The following is a 19,899-nucleotide window of genomic DNA, read 5'->3' on the forward strand; positions in this document are numbered from 1 at the left end:
TCAAGATCTGGATCACAAGCGAGCCCTCCAATTCTGGATTGTAGTTCATTCCAGATATAGTCAAGTTGACAACTAGGAATAGCAATTATAGTAAACAAACTACTTTTAAAGGCAGGCTTCATGCTCAGCGGTGGATGAATAACAGAAAACATAACCAGTGGCATATTTGGAAATTTCTTTTTATGATGTCATGCCAGGGTGGCTTGCTTATTTATTTATTTGTTTGTTTATTTATATTTTATCATTTAAAATGCCTATTTGTTTTTATTTGTTTATTTTTCTCTCTTTTCAACCACACAGCTACTTTGGGCATATATTATGGCTTCTGGTTTTCTGTTTTTTTGTTTTGTTTTGTTTTGTTTTTTTTTTTTATGGGATTCCTGAATGTGGGAATGAGTGAGTCTCTACATCAATGTTCTTGTGCCTTCTCTTGGATTCTTTTCCTCCTGTTTGTTTGATTTGTCCTGTACAGACCTGTTTGGTTTTGTTTGATCTTATTATATTTAATTATTAGCCCTTAGAAGTTTGTTTTCTAATAGAGACAGAAAGGTGATTGTTTCAGATAGATGGGGGAGTGGGGTTGGAATTGAGAGGTGTAGAAGGAGGGAAAATCATCATCAGAATATATTATATGGGAAACACATCCATTTTCAATAAAAGAAAAACAAAAGTAACAACAATTATGACCTCGGCACAAATGAGTGTCTTCTTTGGGTCAAAACTCGTTAATGTTTCAAACATTAAAGTCCTCTTCATCTTTAGAAAACAGTCCTGTTGCTGTTGCCATTGTTTTTCCTGGCTACAGATTTGAAATTGCATTCCTCACCCTGTTCTCTTTATTGCTTGGAGCAGAGGGAGTAGAGAAGGTAAGAGGATTCCTCAGAGAAGCCTGGCAGATGGAAAATACTAGGATTCATTCTCTCTCTCTCTCTCTCTCTCTCTCTCTCTCTCTCTCTCTCTCTCTTCCTCCCTCCCTCTCTCTCTCTCTCTCTCTCTCTCTCTTCCTCCCTCTCTCTCTCTCTCTCTCTCTCTCTCTCTCTCTCTCTCTCTCTCTGTAGTGGTATACAGGGCCTCATTATGTAGTCTGACTGGTCTATAGTCATCTGTGTAGACCAGGCTGGCCTCAAACTCACAGAGATCTTCCTGCTTTTGCTTGCTGAGAACTGGGAAATAAGAATTAAGGAAATTTATCACCAGACCCAGCCACAAGGATGTTTTTTGATGGGTTATTTTTGTTTTTTTGTTTTTGTTTTTTGTTTTTTTTTTTTGAGACAAGGTTTCTCTGTCACAACTCTGTCTGTTCTGGAACTCACTATACAGACCAGACTGCCCTTGAACTCAGAGATCTGCCTGCATCTGCCTCCAGAGTACTGGAATTAAAGGCCTGTGGTCAAGGATATTATTTATAACAGGGAACCACAATCATATGTCAGCAGAATGTAAGAGCAATCAAACATTTCCTGTCTGAATTCTCCTTTTACTGAATGGTTCTAGGTGATCAAACATCGATTCAAGCAAAGGACTTTCACAAACGCCTTTACCCGTTTAGCTATCTCACTAGCAAGACCTCAGCTTTTTTATTTTATTTCGTAAAACTGTCTTGTAATGATTGAGCGTATACAATTAAAACACTGACAGGTCCAAAATGACAAACACAATTTTAGTGAAAACTTATATTGCATATTGACATTGTGGAACATAGCATACAGACTACGAATTAATTCTATTTTGCGACATCATTTGATATCATTTTGTTTTATTGTTTTATTGTTTTACTAGCTCTGTAGCTAGCGCGGAGAAAAGGAACCAAAGAACAATCCCAGCCTTAGAATCTAGCAGAGGTAGATACAAGTTACCATGACAACAGCGCGCTCAGACATTTTCTGACCACGCGACGCTTGGAAGAAGAAGGCCTGGGCTGCGTGTTGCGTCATCACTACGCGCTCTGTGGCTTTCCCAGCGCTGCCTTGGAAGGTCCCGGCCAGGCTCCTGTCGCCTCCCTCTAAGAATTATTTTGTTCTTTTCCACCTTTGTTACTACGAGGAGCCTGCCAGGCTGTAAGTGCGGGCAGGAGGGCGGCGGGCTCCCTTCGGCGGTGCGCCCGCCCGTCAGCTTCCTCCTAGCCGGGGCCTCGCCGCGTCTACTTCCGGGCGGCGCGCCGCTCCGGGTTCGGCCCTTTGTGTCTCCGCGGCGGAGGCGCCGGCCTCGCGGGTTCTGTGGAGGCGGCGGGCGCTCGGTGCGGGCTGCGTGGCGGGAAAGCAGGCGCGCGCCTCTGCGGCCCGGGTGAGGACCGCGAGGGTCGGCTCGTGGGTTCGCGCGGGCCGGGGCGAGGGCGCGACGGGCATTTGGCCGGGGCGCCAGTCCGCTGCCTCCGAGTGGCCTAACAAAGCGCAGCCGGAACCGGGCTCCACTTTATGTGCGGACCCCCTTTCTCTGTAGCCAAGTGTGGTGGCTTTGTGTGGCTCCTCGTTTTCACCGCCTCATCACCCCCCCTTTTTTGTTCCCTCCCTGCAGCTAGTTCATTGAAAGCTGTCAGCCTCCTCAGGGAGGTGCTTCCTATCAATATGAATCTTTTCAACTTGGACCGTTTTCGCTTTGAGAAAAGGAGTAAGATTGAGGAAGCTCCTGAAGCAGCCCCTCAGCCCTCCCAGCCCGGTCCTTCGTCACCAATTTCTCTTAGTGCTGAAGAGGAGAATGCTGAAGGGGAAGTTAGCAGGGCAAACACCCCAGACTCAGATGTAACTGAAAAAACAGGTGAGTTACAATGTTGCAAACTAATACAGCATCCAAAGGTGACAGGCAGTAGGGATTCCACGTTTTTGTAAGGTTACACAGATTGATACAGTGCCTCGAATTTTGTGCATCGAAATACAGTATTGGTACTGCCATAGGCACCAACTACCTGGAACCGAACCTACCTCCATTGTTTCACTTGTAGGAGTTCTTGGAATACAGCACAATGGTGGACGGACGCTGAAAGCCGAGTTTATAGAATTCTTGGGTCAGAATGGCTACTCAGAGGGGAATGTAGGCAGTTCTAGTAGACCTTGAGGTTATTAATTCATTCATTCTAATCTTTTAATATTTTACCCTTGTTCTCTTTTGTTCCTTTTGAGACAGACTTTGTAGCCTTGACCCGGAATGAAGCATGAGGACTGGATGGCTTTGAACTTGTGATCCTTCTGCCTCTGCCTCCCAGTTGCTGGGATTACTGCCACATGTTACCACATCTGACATCCTCTCCTGGCTATTTGAAAGCAGTATCCTCACCTGCCCTACCGTCTGCAGTGATGGGATTGCATATGTGGTTTCATGCTTCACTCAGCATTGATCACTTCTGTGAGCTAGTCTGTCAGGTGCTTAAAGATAGCATCTATGTCCAAATGAAGGTTAAATACTCCTTCGACCCAACTTCTTGGGAATCTCTAGAATTGACTTGAATAATTCGTTACTCTTAGTGAATAAAAAAAATTTAAACCAACTGTAGCAGACTGTTATGGATAAGCAGAACTGAGGAGATTTTGAACGAGGATGTACCTCATCATAGCTTGTGTATGTCGGAGAACAGCTTGAGAGGTTGGTTCTCTCTGTCAAGGTTCCCAAGATGGAACTCAGGTTGCCAGGTTTGTGGGGCAAAGGCTTTTATTTCCTGGCCCATCTGACTGGCCACAAAGTAGCTTGACCATTTATTTTTAGCTGTAGTGGGAAGTGCTTTTCATGTGTCATCTAATAATCTTACAGGGTAATTAGTCACATTTTAGAAAACAGACCCAGGGAGGTTAAGTTTTAAGAGACTTAATAGAACCTATTAAAAATTTAGCATTCTGATTTCCTGAGAGTAAGCCAGGAATCATATTTGACAGTTTCTGATGAATGCGATGGTAATGTTAGAAGTTTTTGTGTCTTTTCCAGTAATATACCTCTAATGGCAAAAAGTATTTCAAAAGCTTTTAAATTAGTATGGCCAGAACGATGGACAATACACATTTTCACCCAGTGTGCCCACTAGTTTTATGGCAGCTGTAGCGGCAGCAGCTCTTGTCTTCAGGTCTGCCCGCTTTGAGATTCGGTCTTGACTTTCTTCAGTGATGAACAGTGATGTGGAAGTGTGAGGATTGAACTTGGATCTTCTGCAGTAAAAGCAATATGTGCTCTTAACCAGTCAGCTATCTGTAGCCCCAATCTTAATGATTGATTTTGTATTTTGTTTTTGTTTGCGATAAGGTCTCCACATAGTCCTGGCTGCCACTGAACTGTAGATCAGGCTTGGCCTTGAATTCACAGAGATCCACCTGCCTCTGCTTCAGTGGTGAAAATAAGAGTGACATTGAATTTCTCAATCATCCTGCCTAAACTTCCCAAATGTTGAGATTAAAGGCCTTATATCATTCCTTATCCTTTTTTCTAAACCATTATGCATTTATTTACATATTAGTGTGCATGCTATCACGTCTCCCTCTCTCTTCTCTGTCCCTCCCCTTTCCTTCCTTTCTTCCCCTTACCCCCTCTTCTGTCCTTTCCTTCCTTATACCTGCTATGTAAACACTTAACACTGAGCTTTATATATAAGTAGTCCTTAGCATTTGTATTTGAAAGTGTACAATTCTGTCAGTCTTTCTGTCCTTTATGCACAACAAGGCCACATCTTTATAAATGCTAGGCAAGTGTTCCACCACTGACAAGTCTCCAAGTTATTAATACTCACACACTTTTTTAAAAAATTTGGCTTTTGTGAGCACAAGTATGTTTGGAGGGATTAAAATAACAGCAGATAAATGAGAAAGAGCTTGCTATATTTTAGTTATATGTTAGAGTAGAAATGAGTGAATCATCCTTGAGGAGTAGTAGGAAGGATGTTTAAATATGTATTTTAAACAAATACACGCTGTACATATGTCCATGCAGTTAAGCTCATCCACACTAGAAAAAAATCAAAAAGAAGAAAGTTCAGGACCCTTTGCAACTACTGAGCACACATGCTGCCTCTGAGCTATGTCTTCAATGCTTTCATTTTCTTTATCCACAGCACACACACACACAAACCATAAACTGTTTTCTTTTTATATTAAAGAATATTTTATGTGTACGGGTGTTTTGCCGTATGTATGCCTGTGCACCACATGTGTGCCTTTGCCTGTGGAGGCCAGAAGGGGGCATCGGGTACCCTGCAGCTGAAGTTGGAGTAGGGAGGTGCTTTGTATGTGCTGAGAATTGACCCTGGGCCCTCTGCTAAGAGCAGCCAGTGCTTTTAACTGCTGAGCTCTCTTAATTCCCCACAAACCATTTTTTTTTAATTTTATTTCATTTCATTTTTATTTTTTCTTTGGAGATAGGATCTTACTGTGTAGCTCTGGCTGACCTGAACCAGGTGGGCCTCAAACTGAGATCCCCCTGCCACTATATTGAGTGATAGGATTAAAAACCTGCACTGTGTTTAGCTTCAGAAGCCAATGCTTAATGTGAAAAATGAGAGAAACCATGGAACAGATTCAGATTTCTCCATTAAAAACAAACAAACAAACTGAGGTTATATGGGTCAGGTTAGAGGCAGGAGGATCTGAGGGTTCAAGTTATGTTGAACCAGCCACACAAAGAAGCTCTCCAGGTACAGCAATCCAAAGCATGCACCTTTTTGTCCCCTGATATAGCTTTTTAGCCAGCAAGGAGCTCTGTTCCTTGTTTTTAATTCATAAGTGTTCTTCAAACTATAGCTCACAAATATTTTTGTCATAGAATTAACTTGTTGGGTTTTGACTAAACATACGTAAGCTTTTTGTTTGAGACAGTGTTTGTACGTAGCCCAGCAAGGTCTTGTACTTACATAGGCTTCCTTCAGCTTTCCCACCTACCTCTAGTGCTGGGACTATATAGGCTACTATTTTTGGCTATGCTTGCAATTTTTGGAGGGTAGAATAGTCAACAAATATTTGTCAAAATATATCAATTATAGCAAGAGCTTCTGAAACTTTATTTTCAGTATAAAGAACTAGCAATCGATGTGTTAGGATGTCTTACAGTGGGTTCAGTCACAAACATTTGCAAATTTATTTTTGGGTTCTTTGTTTACTGAAACTTAAGGTGTGCTTTTGATTGCCATATACATCCTGCAGTATTGGCACATTTTGTTATTAGTATCAACCAAGATTTTCCAGCTACATGTTTATTATCTGTGAAATTCTGTGATCAAGTTCCTCCCATAGACTTACTGCTTTCATTTTCAATCTGGCTGTATACCAGCCCTCTGCCCTAGCTTTCTTCCTCTTGGCTTAAACCTGAAGTGATTCTATGTTCACATTTCACCTTGAAATATGGTATTAGAAATAGCTCTTCGATCTTGTATTTAGTGTATTCATTTTTTTCTAGAGCTTGAGGGAGAGAGAGAGGGGAGAGCATGAGCATGTGAATCATCTACTGGAAAGTATTGTGACATAGTAAAATGATTTTCCTATTATATCTCAAAATGATCCAGTTTTATAGTGCATTGTTTTTCATTCTAGTTGTTTTGTTTATTTTGACATTTTGAAACAGGGCTTTATTGTATAGACCAGTCTGGCCTCAAACTTAGTATCCTCCTGCCTCAGCCTCTAACTGTGAGTGCTGGGGTTATTACCGCTTCGTGTTGAATTTTATTCCTTTAAAAAGGTTTTTAGAAAATTGTGTATGTGCATGCCATGTGCGAATGTGTGTGTGTATGTCTAGATGCACATGCAGTTGAGTGTATGCATGCACATTTGTGTGTATTCACGTGTACCATTAGTGTGCATGCAGGGGCCAGAAGAGGGGATTGGATAGTCTGGAGCTGCAGTTGGTTCTTAGCTGCCTGATGTGGGTGCTCAGAATTAAACCTGATTCCTCTGTAACAGCAACTGCTTTTAACTGCTAACCTCTCTGTCTGGATCTTTTGTGTGTCTTTTGTCTTTTTGATGAATGCTTTTATAACCCAAACTAGTTTCAAACACAAGTAAACAAGACTGGCCTTAAATTCCTGATCCTGCTGTATCTACCTCCCAAGTTCTGGAATTATAGGCATGTATTACCATACTGGTGCATGCCTAACTTCTGTTTGTCTCCCCCCTTTCCCCAATATGTATTATTTTATTTGTGTATGTATTTAAGTTTGGTGGGAAAAGGTTATGCCCGTGCCTTTGTATTCCTGTGTTTAGAGGACAATTTTGTAGACTTGTTTATACTTTTATGTGTGTTCTACTTCAGCTCACCAGGTGGGGGCAGCAAATACTGCCCATATGATGGACCATCTCACCAGTCCCATTGGACAGAAGGACAAATATGTGGGCTAATTGATAATTGAGGGAATTGTCTTATAAATAAGTTGTCATGCTAGAACAGTACTATTGAGAATTGGCCAGCTTCCGTAAATCTACCTCAATGGATGTTAAGGTTCTTTTCCAGTCTATGTTGAGAAAGGCCATGAGAAGCCTTTTAATTACCAGGGTAATTTAAATTATCTCTGAATATTTAATCTTCTAGTAGTAATTTATTTGCTTTTATTTGTGCTTTGGTGTTGGGCCACTTAAAAAGACAAAGTCAGAGTTACAGAATCAGAGTCAGGCTTGGTGGTAGACACCTGAAATCTCAGCCCTTGGGAGGCTAAAGCGAAAGAACCTCCAGTCCTCAGAGAGTTTATGCTCTTCAGACTCTTCAGCATAAGAAAAGACAGACCTAATGTAGGCCCAAACTCTTTGAGACACCATCCCTGTTTCTCTGGCTGATTTCAAAGTCACTGCATAGCTAATGATGACCTTGAACTCCTTATCCTCGTTTCTTTCAAATATTTCTACCCTCACCATATCCCATTTAACCTCGACTCTCAGAACTCTTAAAGTTTGTTACTCAAATATGAGATTACAGGTATAAGGGAGTTTAAAAAGTTGTGCTTGCTTGTGCATACTGCTTGTGAGAAACTTTAATAGGCTCCTATGTTGGTAATGATGAAAAATAGTCTACTTTAAAAAAGCCACTTGAATTGTTTTTAAATGGGGAAATTTAGCATTTTGTTTAGTCATCTTTCACTAGATCTCATTGTAATCTGTATAGATAATTCTTGTGTCCTATTTGTTTCTTTAGGGCAAGATGAACAATAACTTACCTTCTTTCTGGAGCCTTTTGTATCTATCTACTGATGTGGTGCCTTGAACACAGAAGGCATTTGGCTGTGAGTCAGTGCGAGGGTCTGAACTGTTCTAGTGTTCATTGTCTTAGAATTTTGTAGACGGACAATTCACTTAAGGTGTCTTTAAAGAACCTGGTATTTTGCATTTAATTAAGTCTTGCCATAGTACAGTAGCTGTCTCTGAGTATAACATTGGGACATTGTTTAGTTAACTGCTCACTTTTATAGGACACAATTAGTATTATTTGGCCTTTTGAGGCATGGTCTACTTCTCTTACTTTTACTCCCAAGACTGGTGATGACCTGGGTTCAGACAACAGGACCAGCATGATGAGAACAGAGAAACAACTCCCCAAAGTTCCCTCTCCTCCACATGTATGCCATTGTGAATTCCAGAAAGGAACTGTTTTAAGAACTGCTCACAGAACTCAAAGAAGGCTGTACAGATATTACTGTCTCTTCCTGTACAGCTGAAGCGTGACTTTTCACAAATAAATGAAGTAGTTGATGAACTTGGCTTACACATACACTACATTCCTTAGGATTGCTGGGGTGAAGATAGGGCTTGGAGGTAGTTTTCCTGTGTGAGGCACTATGTGCATTCCCTAGAACTGCTTGAAAAATAAAGGAATGTTACCTAGGAAGCGCAAGGCCCTGGGTTCGGTCCCCAGCTCCGAAAAAAAAAGAAAAAAAAGAAAAAAGAAAAAAAAAGAAAAATAAAGGAATGATTATAATGATCGTTACCATGGTTCTAAAATTTTAGAGAATGCTAATTTGGCTTCCAGAATGGGGCAGGGGTGTCAGAACTACTCCTTTCTTAGATGTGTAGGACGTGCCTTTTTATTCTTTAGTTTTATCTACAAGAAAGTGATAAGCTGTGTATCCTACAGGGTTATTAGGGCTGAGTGCTTAATAATCACTTAAAAAATTATTGATCAGTTACTTTTATTTTTATTTAACTTTAAAAAGTTGATTTTTTGATAGTTTATACATGTGTGTAATTATTCTGACTGTGGTCAACAACCTCCCATCTATTTCTCAGCCTTAGCAACCTCTCTCCACCCATGCCTACTAACTTTTTTCCAGATTCATGACTGTTGGTTTTATTCTGTGAACTATTTAGTTTAGCCAGGACTACCTGTTTGACTATTGGATTGGAGCTCTCCATTGGGGCCTAGTATCATCTAGTGGTTACCTGTCTTCCTGAATCTGTGTGTGTGTGTGTGGAGTACCAATTATTTTTATCTTTTGGGTTTGATTTGTTTGAGACTTAGAGTTGTAGGAGAGCCGGGTATATTGGTTTATGCCTTGTAATCCCAGCACTTAGATGCTAAAGCATGTGGATTCAGGGATGTTATGACTTGAGGATAGGGAGATGTTTTCTCAAAGAAAAGAAAAAAAGAAACGTTGTATAAGCAATGGTAGGGGCATCTGCTCCAGTCTGTCACTCTTAGTAGCTTGAGGAATTCCTTTAATGTTTTTGATACCTTAATTAATTTTGTGTTCTTGCAGAGAATAATTCCTGGCTGGATAAGCCTGGGTGCAGCAGATTGAGGTTTATTACAAGACACTGTTAAGCATGAGCTAAGAGGTTGCTTGGGTAGAAACCAATTCAGAACTTAGGACATGATAGTTGATTGGGGGGTAACTGTAGATTTTGGAAGCTTTGGGAATTTTCTTGTTCTGTAGGTTTAGAGGCACATTCCATCTCTTTCTTTCTATTCCTCTCTTAATAACTGAGATAGATGGCTTTATCAGTGCAATTAGTCAGATAGGATAAAACTAAGACACTAAATTTGTACAAGGGAGTTAGAACTTTACTCTAAATCTCTGGTGAGATTTCTAAAAAACTTGAAGTTTACAGTTGGGAAGAGAGAAAGCCTTAAGCAAAGGTTGAGTCTGTTGTAATTCTTGGTTCTCAGTTGTGGAGAAGCTTCAGCGAGGCATTAGGGCCTTTTCATGTCCCCATAGTTTTTCCTCTCCTGTTCTGTGTCAATGGAAAGACATTTTGGTTTTAAGACAGAAACAATGCAAGGAATTGGTGATTTTTTTTTTCTTTTTTTAAATAATAGCACATGAATGAAGTTAATAAAAATTTACTTTGGTCTTGCTCAGAATATCTCTTTTTGTTTTGCAGAAGATTCTAGTGTTCCAGAACCTCCAGACAATGAAAGCAAAGCAAGTTTATCATGTTTCCAAAATCAAAGAACAATACAGGAATATATTGATTTATCATCTGATAGTGAAGATGTTTCTCCAAATTGTTCCAGTACAGTTCAAGAGAAAAAATTCAGCAAAGACACAGTAATTATAGTGTAAGCCATTTCACAGTCAGTTATGCTTATGCATGTTAGTTTTCAGAAATAACTAATTTGAATTATTTGTGTGATTATTTTGCTTTTATTCATCTTTGTTTTTACTATTTTTCCTGTCTTATGTTTTCTACAAAATGATTATTTATAAAGGTTTAGTGGGAAAATTGTGATATTAACTTCTAAAGATAAGGAAATGATTTAACTAGTACTGTTAATCCTCTGTAATTTCTTTGTGATTTGTTATGGAGTCTAGGAGCAAGTACCTAGCAGTTCTGCATTATGATCATATTTGTGTTTGTCATGTCTCTTTAATTTCATTTATTATGAATTATATCTCAGCATGTGTTTCACTATAACTCTCTTTAAAGGTGCCAGTCAGCTTTTCTTAGGATATCTTTCAATTTGAATTTTTCTGCTTTTTTTTTTTTTATGATTAAATGTAAGTTTAGTGGAAGGATCTACAGAAATGATCTTGTGTCCTCATCATGTCATGACTTAGGAAGTACATGGTATCCTTTTGTCTGTCTTTGCTTATTTCCCCCCCCCCCCGATGAGCTACCATTTTTCCCCCTTTGTGATGATTAAACAGTGTAGAGAGATTTTTCGGGATTGGGTAGTGCCTATGTCCATTTTTATCCTGTTATCCTTGCCTCTGTTGGTAATGCTAATTATAAAGTTGGGTATTTTGACTGTCATTTTAGAACTTATACTATTACTAGTTTTCTACTATTCAGAAATTTTACCCTTTTCTCCTCATTTACTCATTTATTTCCATATAGAGTATAACAAATGTCACTATAGAATATAGATGCTTATTTATTTATTGGCTTATGATTTTACACATTTTGATGAGCTAATTGTTCTGTCTAGTTAGATAATGACCCCTGTCAAGTAGGCTTCTGTATCTGGTAAGGGAATTACATATTTTGTGTCTCATTCCCTTTTGGCATTAAAAAATTTCAACTTGGATGTTTCTCAACCTTAGGCCTCCAATTAGAATGAACTATAGCTCAGATTTATTTGAGTAGGAAAGGGAGTGAGTGGTATTTTAAAATTTGTTGACTTGTGTTCTTTGCTGTTATGTGAGGTAGAGTGTTATGTTATCTTTCAAACCAAATGGCGTAGGTTCCTAGCCTGGGGAAGAAAAAGAAAGAGAAGAGGCAAGATGAGGTGGTGGTACAAGCCTATAACCTAAGGACTTGGGAGGTGGAGGCATAAGAAGCAGGAATTCAAGGCCATCCTTAGAGGCCATCTAGGCTTGTTGCTGTGATAGAATTTGTGCTTCCTTGTGCTCAGCTTGCTTCCTCATCTGACATGGTCTAGGATCCTTGGGCAGGAAATGATCCTGCCTATAATTAATGTGGATCTTTCCACATCAGGTAAGATGATGAAGATAATTCTTCACAGGTCCTCCAGAAGCCTTCCTCTCAGCTGATTCTAGACATGTGTTAAGTTGGTGATTAATACCATCTTACTCTGTCTTAAAAGAAAAAGAAAGGAAAATTAAAACGTAAAGGTGAGAGACACAGAGAGGGCGTTCTAGTCTTAGAGCATGTGTTCTGAGTGTGTGTATTCTACTCTTAGAAAACTAAATGTTGACAGATTTGCTTGGGGGATAAGTGAGTAAAGTTTGCTGTAAATGTTAAGCATAGCAGAGGGGAACAAGACTAAAATGGGTTATTATAGTATAAACCCTCTTGTGTAATATATCCCTTGTTTGCTGAGATGTTATTTTCCTTGATAGCCAGTAGGACCTTTCTGATAATTCTATCTCTGAGATCCAGATAATTTAGCTATTCAAAGAAATATTTTGTATCTTTGTATCAGTGTACATTTCATACTGCCTCAGCATCATCTAGCATGCTGAATCCTGACAAAAGTTTAGGAAGGAGGTGAGAAGTTTGGTGACTGTGTGTAGTTACATCAGTGAGAAACAGACACTTCTTTTTTCCTTCACGGTTGAAATAATCAGAACTTTTCCAATTTTATATTTGAATACCTAACAGTGTTAAGATGGTAAAAATTCTTTTCCTTTGACATATATTGATTATAGTTAATTCCTGTAAATGACAGAAAGCCTTTGCGGAATACATTAAAATTGTGTTTTCCCATGTGATATTTGTAGTTCAGAGCCATCTGAAGATGAAGAATCCCATGACCTTCCTTCTGCTACACGAAGAAATGACATCTCAGAACTGGAAGACCTTTCAGAATTGGAAGATCTTAAAGATGCTAAGCTTCAGACATTGAAGGAACTGTTTCCACAAAGAAGTGACAGTGATCTTCTAAAGGTTATAACTGTTTAAAAATTGTCCTTTATTTTACTTACTTTTAAAAGACTTTTCCCCCCAATTTATGTGAATGCATGCTTTGCTTGCATGTGTGTATATACACTGCTTGCATGTCTGGTGCTGGTTGAGTCTAGAAGAGGCGGGCAGATGCCCTTGAACTGGGTTCTTGGACAGTCAGGTAAATGCTGGGAATTAAACCCGTGTCCTGCAAAAGCAGCAGCTGCTCTCAGCTGCTCATTGACCTTTCCAGCTGTGTATGGTGAGACACTGCGCTCACGTGCACAGATGCACACACATGTACACATACACTACTGCACTCTGAGTGCAGGTCAGGGCACAAGTTGTCAGTTCTCTCTTTTCAGTGTGGGATTCTGGGAGCCAACTCAGGTGATGCAGCTTGTGTAGCAAATTTTCTGCCCATTGTTCTATTTATTTATTTATGATTATTTGCAGTTGTTAATGAGAAAAAAAATTTCTTGAATTCCGTGTTGTAGTTATAATACATAGACATTTTTAAAAAAGATATCTTGGCTTCTGTGGAGGCCTGCTGAGAACAGGATCTCTGTAAGGCAAATATGTCTGGACGGCAGTGTTGTAAGGCCAGTTTTGGTTGTAAGTGAGTTCCTAAGAATCAAAGAGAACAGGCTCATGGCTCTTAAAACTGAAGATGGTTATACTGGAAGTGAAACTGATTTCCACTCAGGCAAGAGATGTGCTTATGTGTATAAAACAGCATAGTGACTCCTGGAGGGAAACTGAACAAAACCAGAGTAATCTGGGGACACATAACTCGGGCCTCTGGAAACAGTGACCCAGTTCATGCTAAATCCAAAGTGACTTTACTAGGCAAAGGTTGTTGGGTACAGAACTCATGTGATCCTGTACCCTTCATGGATTAAACAAACAAACAAACAAACAAACAAACAAATAAGGTGGTGGTGCACCCCTTTAATCCTAGCACTTGGGAGGCAGAGGCAGGTGGATCTCTGAGTTTGAGGCAAGCCTGATCTACAGAATGAGTTCCAGGACAGCCAACTGTTAAACAGAGAAACCCTGTCTTGGCAGAGAGGGAAAACAAAGTAGATATGTGCTCTTGTTTTTTTTTTTTTTTTTTTTAAAAGATACTTTATATTTAAATTTTCAGTAACAATTCTAAGGCCCCAAAATCAAATTTACCATAGGCTTAAACATTGATCACATATTCCCTCACCTACACCCTCACCTACATGATGCTTCTTTTGTTTGTTAGAAATGTTACATATTATATGTTACTGTGTTAGACAGTGAGATCTTTGTGAACTATTTCTTCAGGTGCTCATACATCTGTCATTTTTCCTTGTTAGTTGATTGACTCAACAAGCACTATGGATGGAGCCATTGCTGCTGCCTTGCTGAAGTTCGGTGATGCAGGTATGCTTTTTTAGCCTTAAGTTCTGTGACCCTGTCACAGGTACCATCTATTAATGTTTGCCTACCATTTACCTCCCAACTTTGGGAAGTGTCAGTAGCTTTAGTTTCTGGGTAGAGAAACCAGCTTAGGAAGGTTAGGCAGTAACACTGAGTGCACTCAGCTGTTTGGTGACGGCTTTTTCTTTCTGCAGATCAGATTCTGTAACTCACACTTATGGAAGTCATGCTTACTCAGCTCTCCTTTCTCATTGCATGTTTTGTTTACAAGTCTACAAACCCAATCAGTAGGAACATTATTAAGGTCTTGTGGAAAGCCCTAGCGGGAAATCAGCATTCTTTCACTGTGTAAGAACAGAAGCTGTTTAGGCTTCTGATGGAAAACCAAACGGATTTGAAGGAACGTAGAGTAGAAAACATCTTTAATTATTTAGCACTTTTGATATTCCTTTTTTTTGTATATGAAAATATATGTGTAAAAGGTACCTATAATACTAAAACATATAAATTGATAAAAGTAAACTTATGCTCTATTAACCGCTTTCAAACTTTATTTTTGTGATTGATTGTATATCAAGATATGCCTTAGCTTAGGTTGGCCTTGAACTGTCAAATCTGCCTCAGCTCCCAGAGTGCTAAAATTATAGATATATGTTCCCTACCACACAGAACACGTTAGAGTACAAAATATATGTAAAACATTTAGTGTACTTTTCTATAACATGATTTACTTTATCAGATAGATTCTTACTTCACCTGGATTTATCTAGTTTTTAACGGGACTCTGGCACTACTTTGTGATTCCTCTTATGACTAGTTAATTCTTTCCTGTTGGCCTTTTGTCTTACTTAGTATACTAATAAATATCTTACATAAGTCTTAGGTTATTCCTCAAGGTTACATTTCACACTAAGTTGTCTAATCAAAAAGTATGCACATTTTAAATTGTTATATGTACTTCTATGTTACATTCACTAAAAGTTGTACAAGTTTGTCATTTCATCAGTGAATGTCCATTCCCTGAGTAGATTTTTCTATTGACTAAATCTTTTAAATGTAAAATGCATACAAAATAAATAATGTGTTCCTACGGACCTGTTACAACTATATTTTTTTCAAATGAACTGACTTTATCTATCTTTTTATTCCCTTTCTTAGCATATGTTTTTTCTTCCATTAATTTATTTTTTCATTCACTTTACACTGATCCCTTTCCCCTTCTGTCCTCCTAGTCCCACCTTTACAAATCCCCTCCCCCCCATACCTTTTCCCTGTGGAACCCCCCTTGGGTAGCAGCCTGTCCTGGGACATTAAGTCCTACTGGGGCTAAGCACATTTTCTCCTTATGAGGCCCAGCCAGGCAGTCCAGTTAGGGGAAGGAAAGCCAATGGCAGACAACAGAGTCAAAGACAGCCCCTGCATTTGGGGTATAGATGTTGAAAATTCAAATGTCATTTTGGTGGATTTTTCCTTTGAGTATGAAGTATCATTCCCCATCTCTTTTGACAACTTTTGGTTGAAAGTCTGTTTTATTAGATATTAGAATGGATACTCCAACTTGCTTCTTGGGTCCTTTTGCTTGGTAAGCCTTTTTCCAGCCGTTACGCTGAAGTAATATCTGTCTTTGTTGCTGGGGTGTTTTTCTTATAGGCAAAGGAATTGTATGCAGGTCTGGATTTCACATCCATTGTTAGCCTGTGTCTTTTTTTCTTTTAATTTTTACTTATTCACCCTACATGTCCCTTACTGGTCACTCCCTCCCATAATCCTTCCTCCATCCTCCTTTCTCCTCCTCCTTTGAGCAGGTTGGGGGTGTCCCCGCTAGGTGTCCCTCTACCCCGACACTGAAAGTCTCTGCAAGGCTAGGCATTTCTCTCTCACTGAGGCGAGACAGGGGAGCCCAGCTAGAAGAACATATTCCATGTATAGGCAACAAATGGCTTTGGGATAGCCACCATTACAGTTGCTTGGGACCCATATGAAGACCAAGCTGCACATCTGCTATACATGTGAGGAGGTCTAGATCCAGCCTGTGTATGTTCTTTGATTGGTGGTTCAGACTCTGAGAGCCCCAAGGGTCTGGGTTAGTTAGCTCTGTTGGTCTTCCTGTGGAGTTCCTATCCCAGGAACGGGGCCTGCAATTCTTCTTCCTATTCTTCCGTAAGAGTCCTCAAGCTCCATCCACTGTTTGGTTGTGGATGTCTGTATCTGTCTGAGTCAGCTGCTGGATGGAGCCTCTCAGAGGACAACATACTCTTGTCTGCATGTATAACAGAGTATCATTAGTAGTGTCAGGGAATGGCTCAAGTTGGGCAAGTTATTGGTTGGCCATTCCCTCAGTCTCTGTTCCATCCCCGATGCCTGCATTTCTTATAAACAGGATAAATTTTGGGTTTAAAGTTTTGTGGGTGGGTTGGTGTCTATTGCTCCAGTGGTGTTTCTGCCTGGCTACAGGAGGTGGTCTCTACATGTTCCATATCCCCAATGTTGTGAGTCACGGCTAAGGTCACCCCCATTGGTTTTGGGTGCTTTCTTTATCTCAGGTCTTGTCTTGTTCTGAAAATGCTCCCCACCCCCGTCTTACCCCCATTAGTTGCAGATTTCTACTTATTTTCATGGCCATCTGGCCATCTCCTCCATACCTGATCCTGAACCTTCCATTCCTTTCCCCATCCCTTCTCCCACCTGCTTCCCTCTATTGATCTGCTGGCTGTATTTTTGGCTTATATCCATTTATCAGTGGGTCCATACCTTTTTGGTATTTGGTTACCTCACTAAGGATGATATTCTCAAGTTCCATTTGTTTGTCTGCAAAATTCCTGATGTCTTTGTTTTTAATAGCTGAATGTATTCCATCGTGTTGAAGTACCACATTTTCTTTATCCATTCTTTGGTTGTTCCCAGTTTCTGGCTATTACAAATGAAGCTGCTATAAACATAGTTGAGCAAGTGTCTTATGGGATTTTGGAGTATCTTTTGGGTATATTCCCAGGAGTGGTATGGGTGGGTTTTGAGGTAGAACTATTCCCAGCTTTTTGAGAAACTGCCAAATTGATTTCCAAAGTGGTTTTCCAAGTGTTCACTCACCAGCACATCCTCGCCAGCATGTGCTGTCTCTCAAGTGTTTGGTCTTAGCCATTCTGAGGGGTGTAAGATGGACACCAGAGTTGTTGTGATTTGAGTTTCCTGGAAGACTAAGAACTTCAAAAATTTCTTTAAGTGCTTCTTGCCCACTCAGGACTCCTCTGTTGAAAATTCTCTGTTTAGATCTGTACTCCATTTTTTTTTTTTTTTTTTTTTTTTGGTTCTTTTTTTTGGAGCTGGGGTGTACTCCATTTTTTAATTGGGTCATTTGGGTTGTTGACTTCTTGAGTTCTTTGCAAATTTTGGATATAGCCCTCTGTCAGATGTAGGTCAGTGAAGATCCTTTCCCAATCTGTAGGCTGCCATTTTGTCCTATTGACAGTGTCCTTTGCATACAGAAGCTTTTATGTTTCTAGAGGTCACATTTATCAGTTGTTGATCTTAGAGCCTGAGCCATTAATGTTCTGTTCAGCAAATTGTCTGCTGTACAAATGCATTCAAGGGTATTTCCTACTTTTTTTTAGTGCATCTGGTTTTATATTGAGGTCCGTCATCAACATGGACTTGATTTTTGTGCAGGGTGATAAATATGTATTTATTAGCATTCTTCTACGTGTAGACATCCAGTTAGACCAGCACCATTTGTTGAAGATGCTTTCTTTTTTTCCATTGTATGTTTTTTAGCCTGTGTCTTTTTGTTGGGGCATTGAGTCTATTGGTGTTAACTGATATTAATGATAAACATTTGCTACTTCCTGTTATTTTGATGTGTGTGTGTGTGTGTGTGTGTGTGTGTGTGTGTATCCTTCCCTTACTTTGTTTTTGCTGCTGTGGAATTATTTATTTCCTGTGTTTTCTTGGGTTAGTTTACCTCCATGGGTTGGAATTTTTCTTCTACCGTTTTCTATAGGGCTGGATTTGTGAATAGATACTGTTTAAATTCAGATCTGTCATAGAATATCCCGTTTTCTCTGTCAGAGTTTTGCTGAATATAGTAGTCTTAGTTGGCATCTGTGGTTTCTTAGAGGGTTCACATATCTGTCCAGATCCTTTTAGCCTTAAGAGTCTCTGTTGAGAAGTCAAGTATAAATCTGATGTGTCTGCTTTTGTATGTGACTTGGCTGTTTTTCTTTGCAGCTTTAGCATTCTTTTTTTGTTTCATTGATTTAGTGTTTTGATTATTAAGTGGTGGAAGGATTTTCTTTTCTGGCTCAATCTAATTAATGTTCTGTAAACTTCTTGAATGTTTATAGACATCTTTCTTTAGGTTGGTGAACTTGTGATTTGGTTGAAGATATTTTCTGGTCCTTGGAGCTGGAACTCTTACCTTCTATTTCTATTATCCTTAGTTTAGTTTTTTTCATAGTATATCAGATTTCCTGAATGTTTTTTTATCAGGAAGTTTTTAGATTCAACATCTTCTTGGTCCCATGTTTCAAATTTTTAAATTGTATCTTTTACATCTGAGGTTCTGTCTTCCATCTCTTATATTTTGTTGGTGATGCTTATGTCTTTTGTTCCTGTTCTCTGCTTTAGGTTTTCCATCTCTAGGATTTCCTCAGTTTGTGTTTTCCTTATTGCTTCTATTTTCATTTTCAGATCTTGAACAGTTTTATTTCCTTCTCCTGTTTAATTTTATTTCCCTGTATTTATTAGTTTTATTCTTTATTAGGCATATAACTATTTTTATGTATTTCTTTAAGCGATTTATTCATTTCCTCTTTCATCTTTATAAAGGCCACTGTCATCTTTATAAGATTAGATTTAAGGTCATTTTCTTGTGTTTCTGTTGGGTGAGGATATCCAGGGCTTGCTGTAGCAGGACAGCTGTGCTCTGAAGGTGCCATACTGCCTTGGCTCTTGTTGATTGTGTTATGGTGTTCTTTAGCCATCTGGTTCTTCCAGGGTATTCCTGCTGCAGCAGACCTCCAGTGTACAGCCTTGGGCTGGACAGTGGAACTAAAGGGGGCAGTGCATGTCTCAGGGCAGCTGGGGGTGCCCTGGAGGACTCAGCAGGCAGGAGAATGGAATGGGGACATGAGCTAACCTGGATGTTCCTGGTGCAACAGGCTTGGTGGAGGCTAGAGGATTGGTGGCTGGACAATGGGGCTTGGGGGACTGGGACAGCATGCAGTTCAGGGCAACTGGTCATGCCCCAGAGGACTTGTTGGGCAGCAAAATGGGTAGGGAATCTAATTAGGTTGTTCCTGATGTAGCAGGCTTGATGAAGGTGGGCAGAGTGTTGACCAGTGGAGATCATTGGCATCACTTTCAACAGGTTGTCTACTTCCTTTTCTATCTTTTTACTGAATTGCTGGAATGTATTCTAAGTATGATACCGCTTCTTTCTCATTAAATACCTGCATACCATTAATCTCCTCAAGTTTAAGAAGGCAGCACTATTGTGTGGGTGCCGAGTGCACAGAATACTGAGGATATTTTTGTATTTACTAGTGGCCTGGAACAGTCCTACCCAACTCTTTTGGGTCTTTGTCTCCTTTGCAGTGAGTGTTGTAAATGACAGTGTCAGACTCATTGGTTGTGAAGACTCCATAAAGCTGGTGCTGCTTCACTGTGAGGAAGGGTGCATGAAGCTCTTAGCATCATGTGGGTAGAGAAATGCTATAGGAGCAGGTTGACTGTCTGTTTCATTGTTTTCGCCATTCCTGAA

At 39.8% G+C, this 19,899-nt stretch overlaps 1 protein-coding gene across 5 annotated transcripts in view; it reads left to right on the forward strand.

The window, feature by feature from the left end:
• The first annotated feature begins 336 nt into the window (after positions 1 to 336).
• Smarcad1 (SWI/SNF-related, matrix-associated actin-dependent regulator of chromatin, subfamily a, containing DEAD/H box 1`) overlaps positions 337 to 19,899 on the forward strand; it is a 69,334-nt gene continuing 49,771 nt past the window's right edge. For 2 of the 5 annotated variants that reach the window (XM_039107564.2, XM_006236600.5), the window contains exons 1-5: positions 337 to 2,283; positions 2,515 to 2,754; positions 10,269 to 10,446; positions 12,572 to 12,737; positions 14,081 to 14,147. In XM_039107564.2, coding sequence (XP_038963492.1) covers positions 2,565 to 2,754; positions 10,269 to 10,446; positions 12,572 to 12,737; positions 14,081 to 14,147 — 601 coding nt within the window. In that variant the 5' untranslated portion in view covers positions 337 to 2,283; positions 2,515 to 2,564. Of the gene's footprint in view, positions 2,284 to 2,514; positions 2,755 to 10,268; positions 10,447 to 12,571; positions 12,738 to 14,080; positions 14,148 to 19,899 lie in introns of those variants that run through there. The other 3 variants (XM_039107565.2, XM_063286043.1, NM_001107864.2) reach the window with 2 other exon arrangements.

The sequence above is a fragment of the Rattus norvegicus genome, chromosome 4 (assembly GCF_036323735.1).
Source record: "Rattus norvegicus strain BN/NHsdMcwi chromosome 4, GRCr8, whole genome shotgun sequence".
NCBI lineage: Eukaryota > Metazoa > Chordata > Mammalia > Rodentia > Muridae > Rattus > Rattus norvegicus.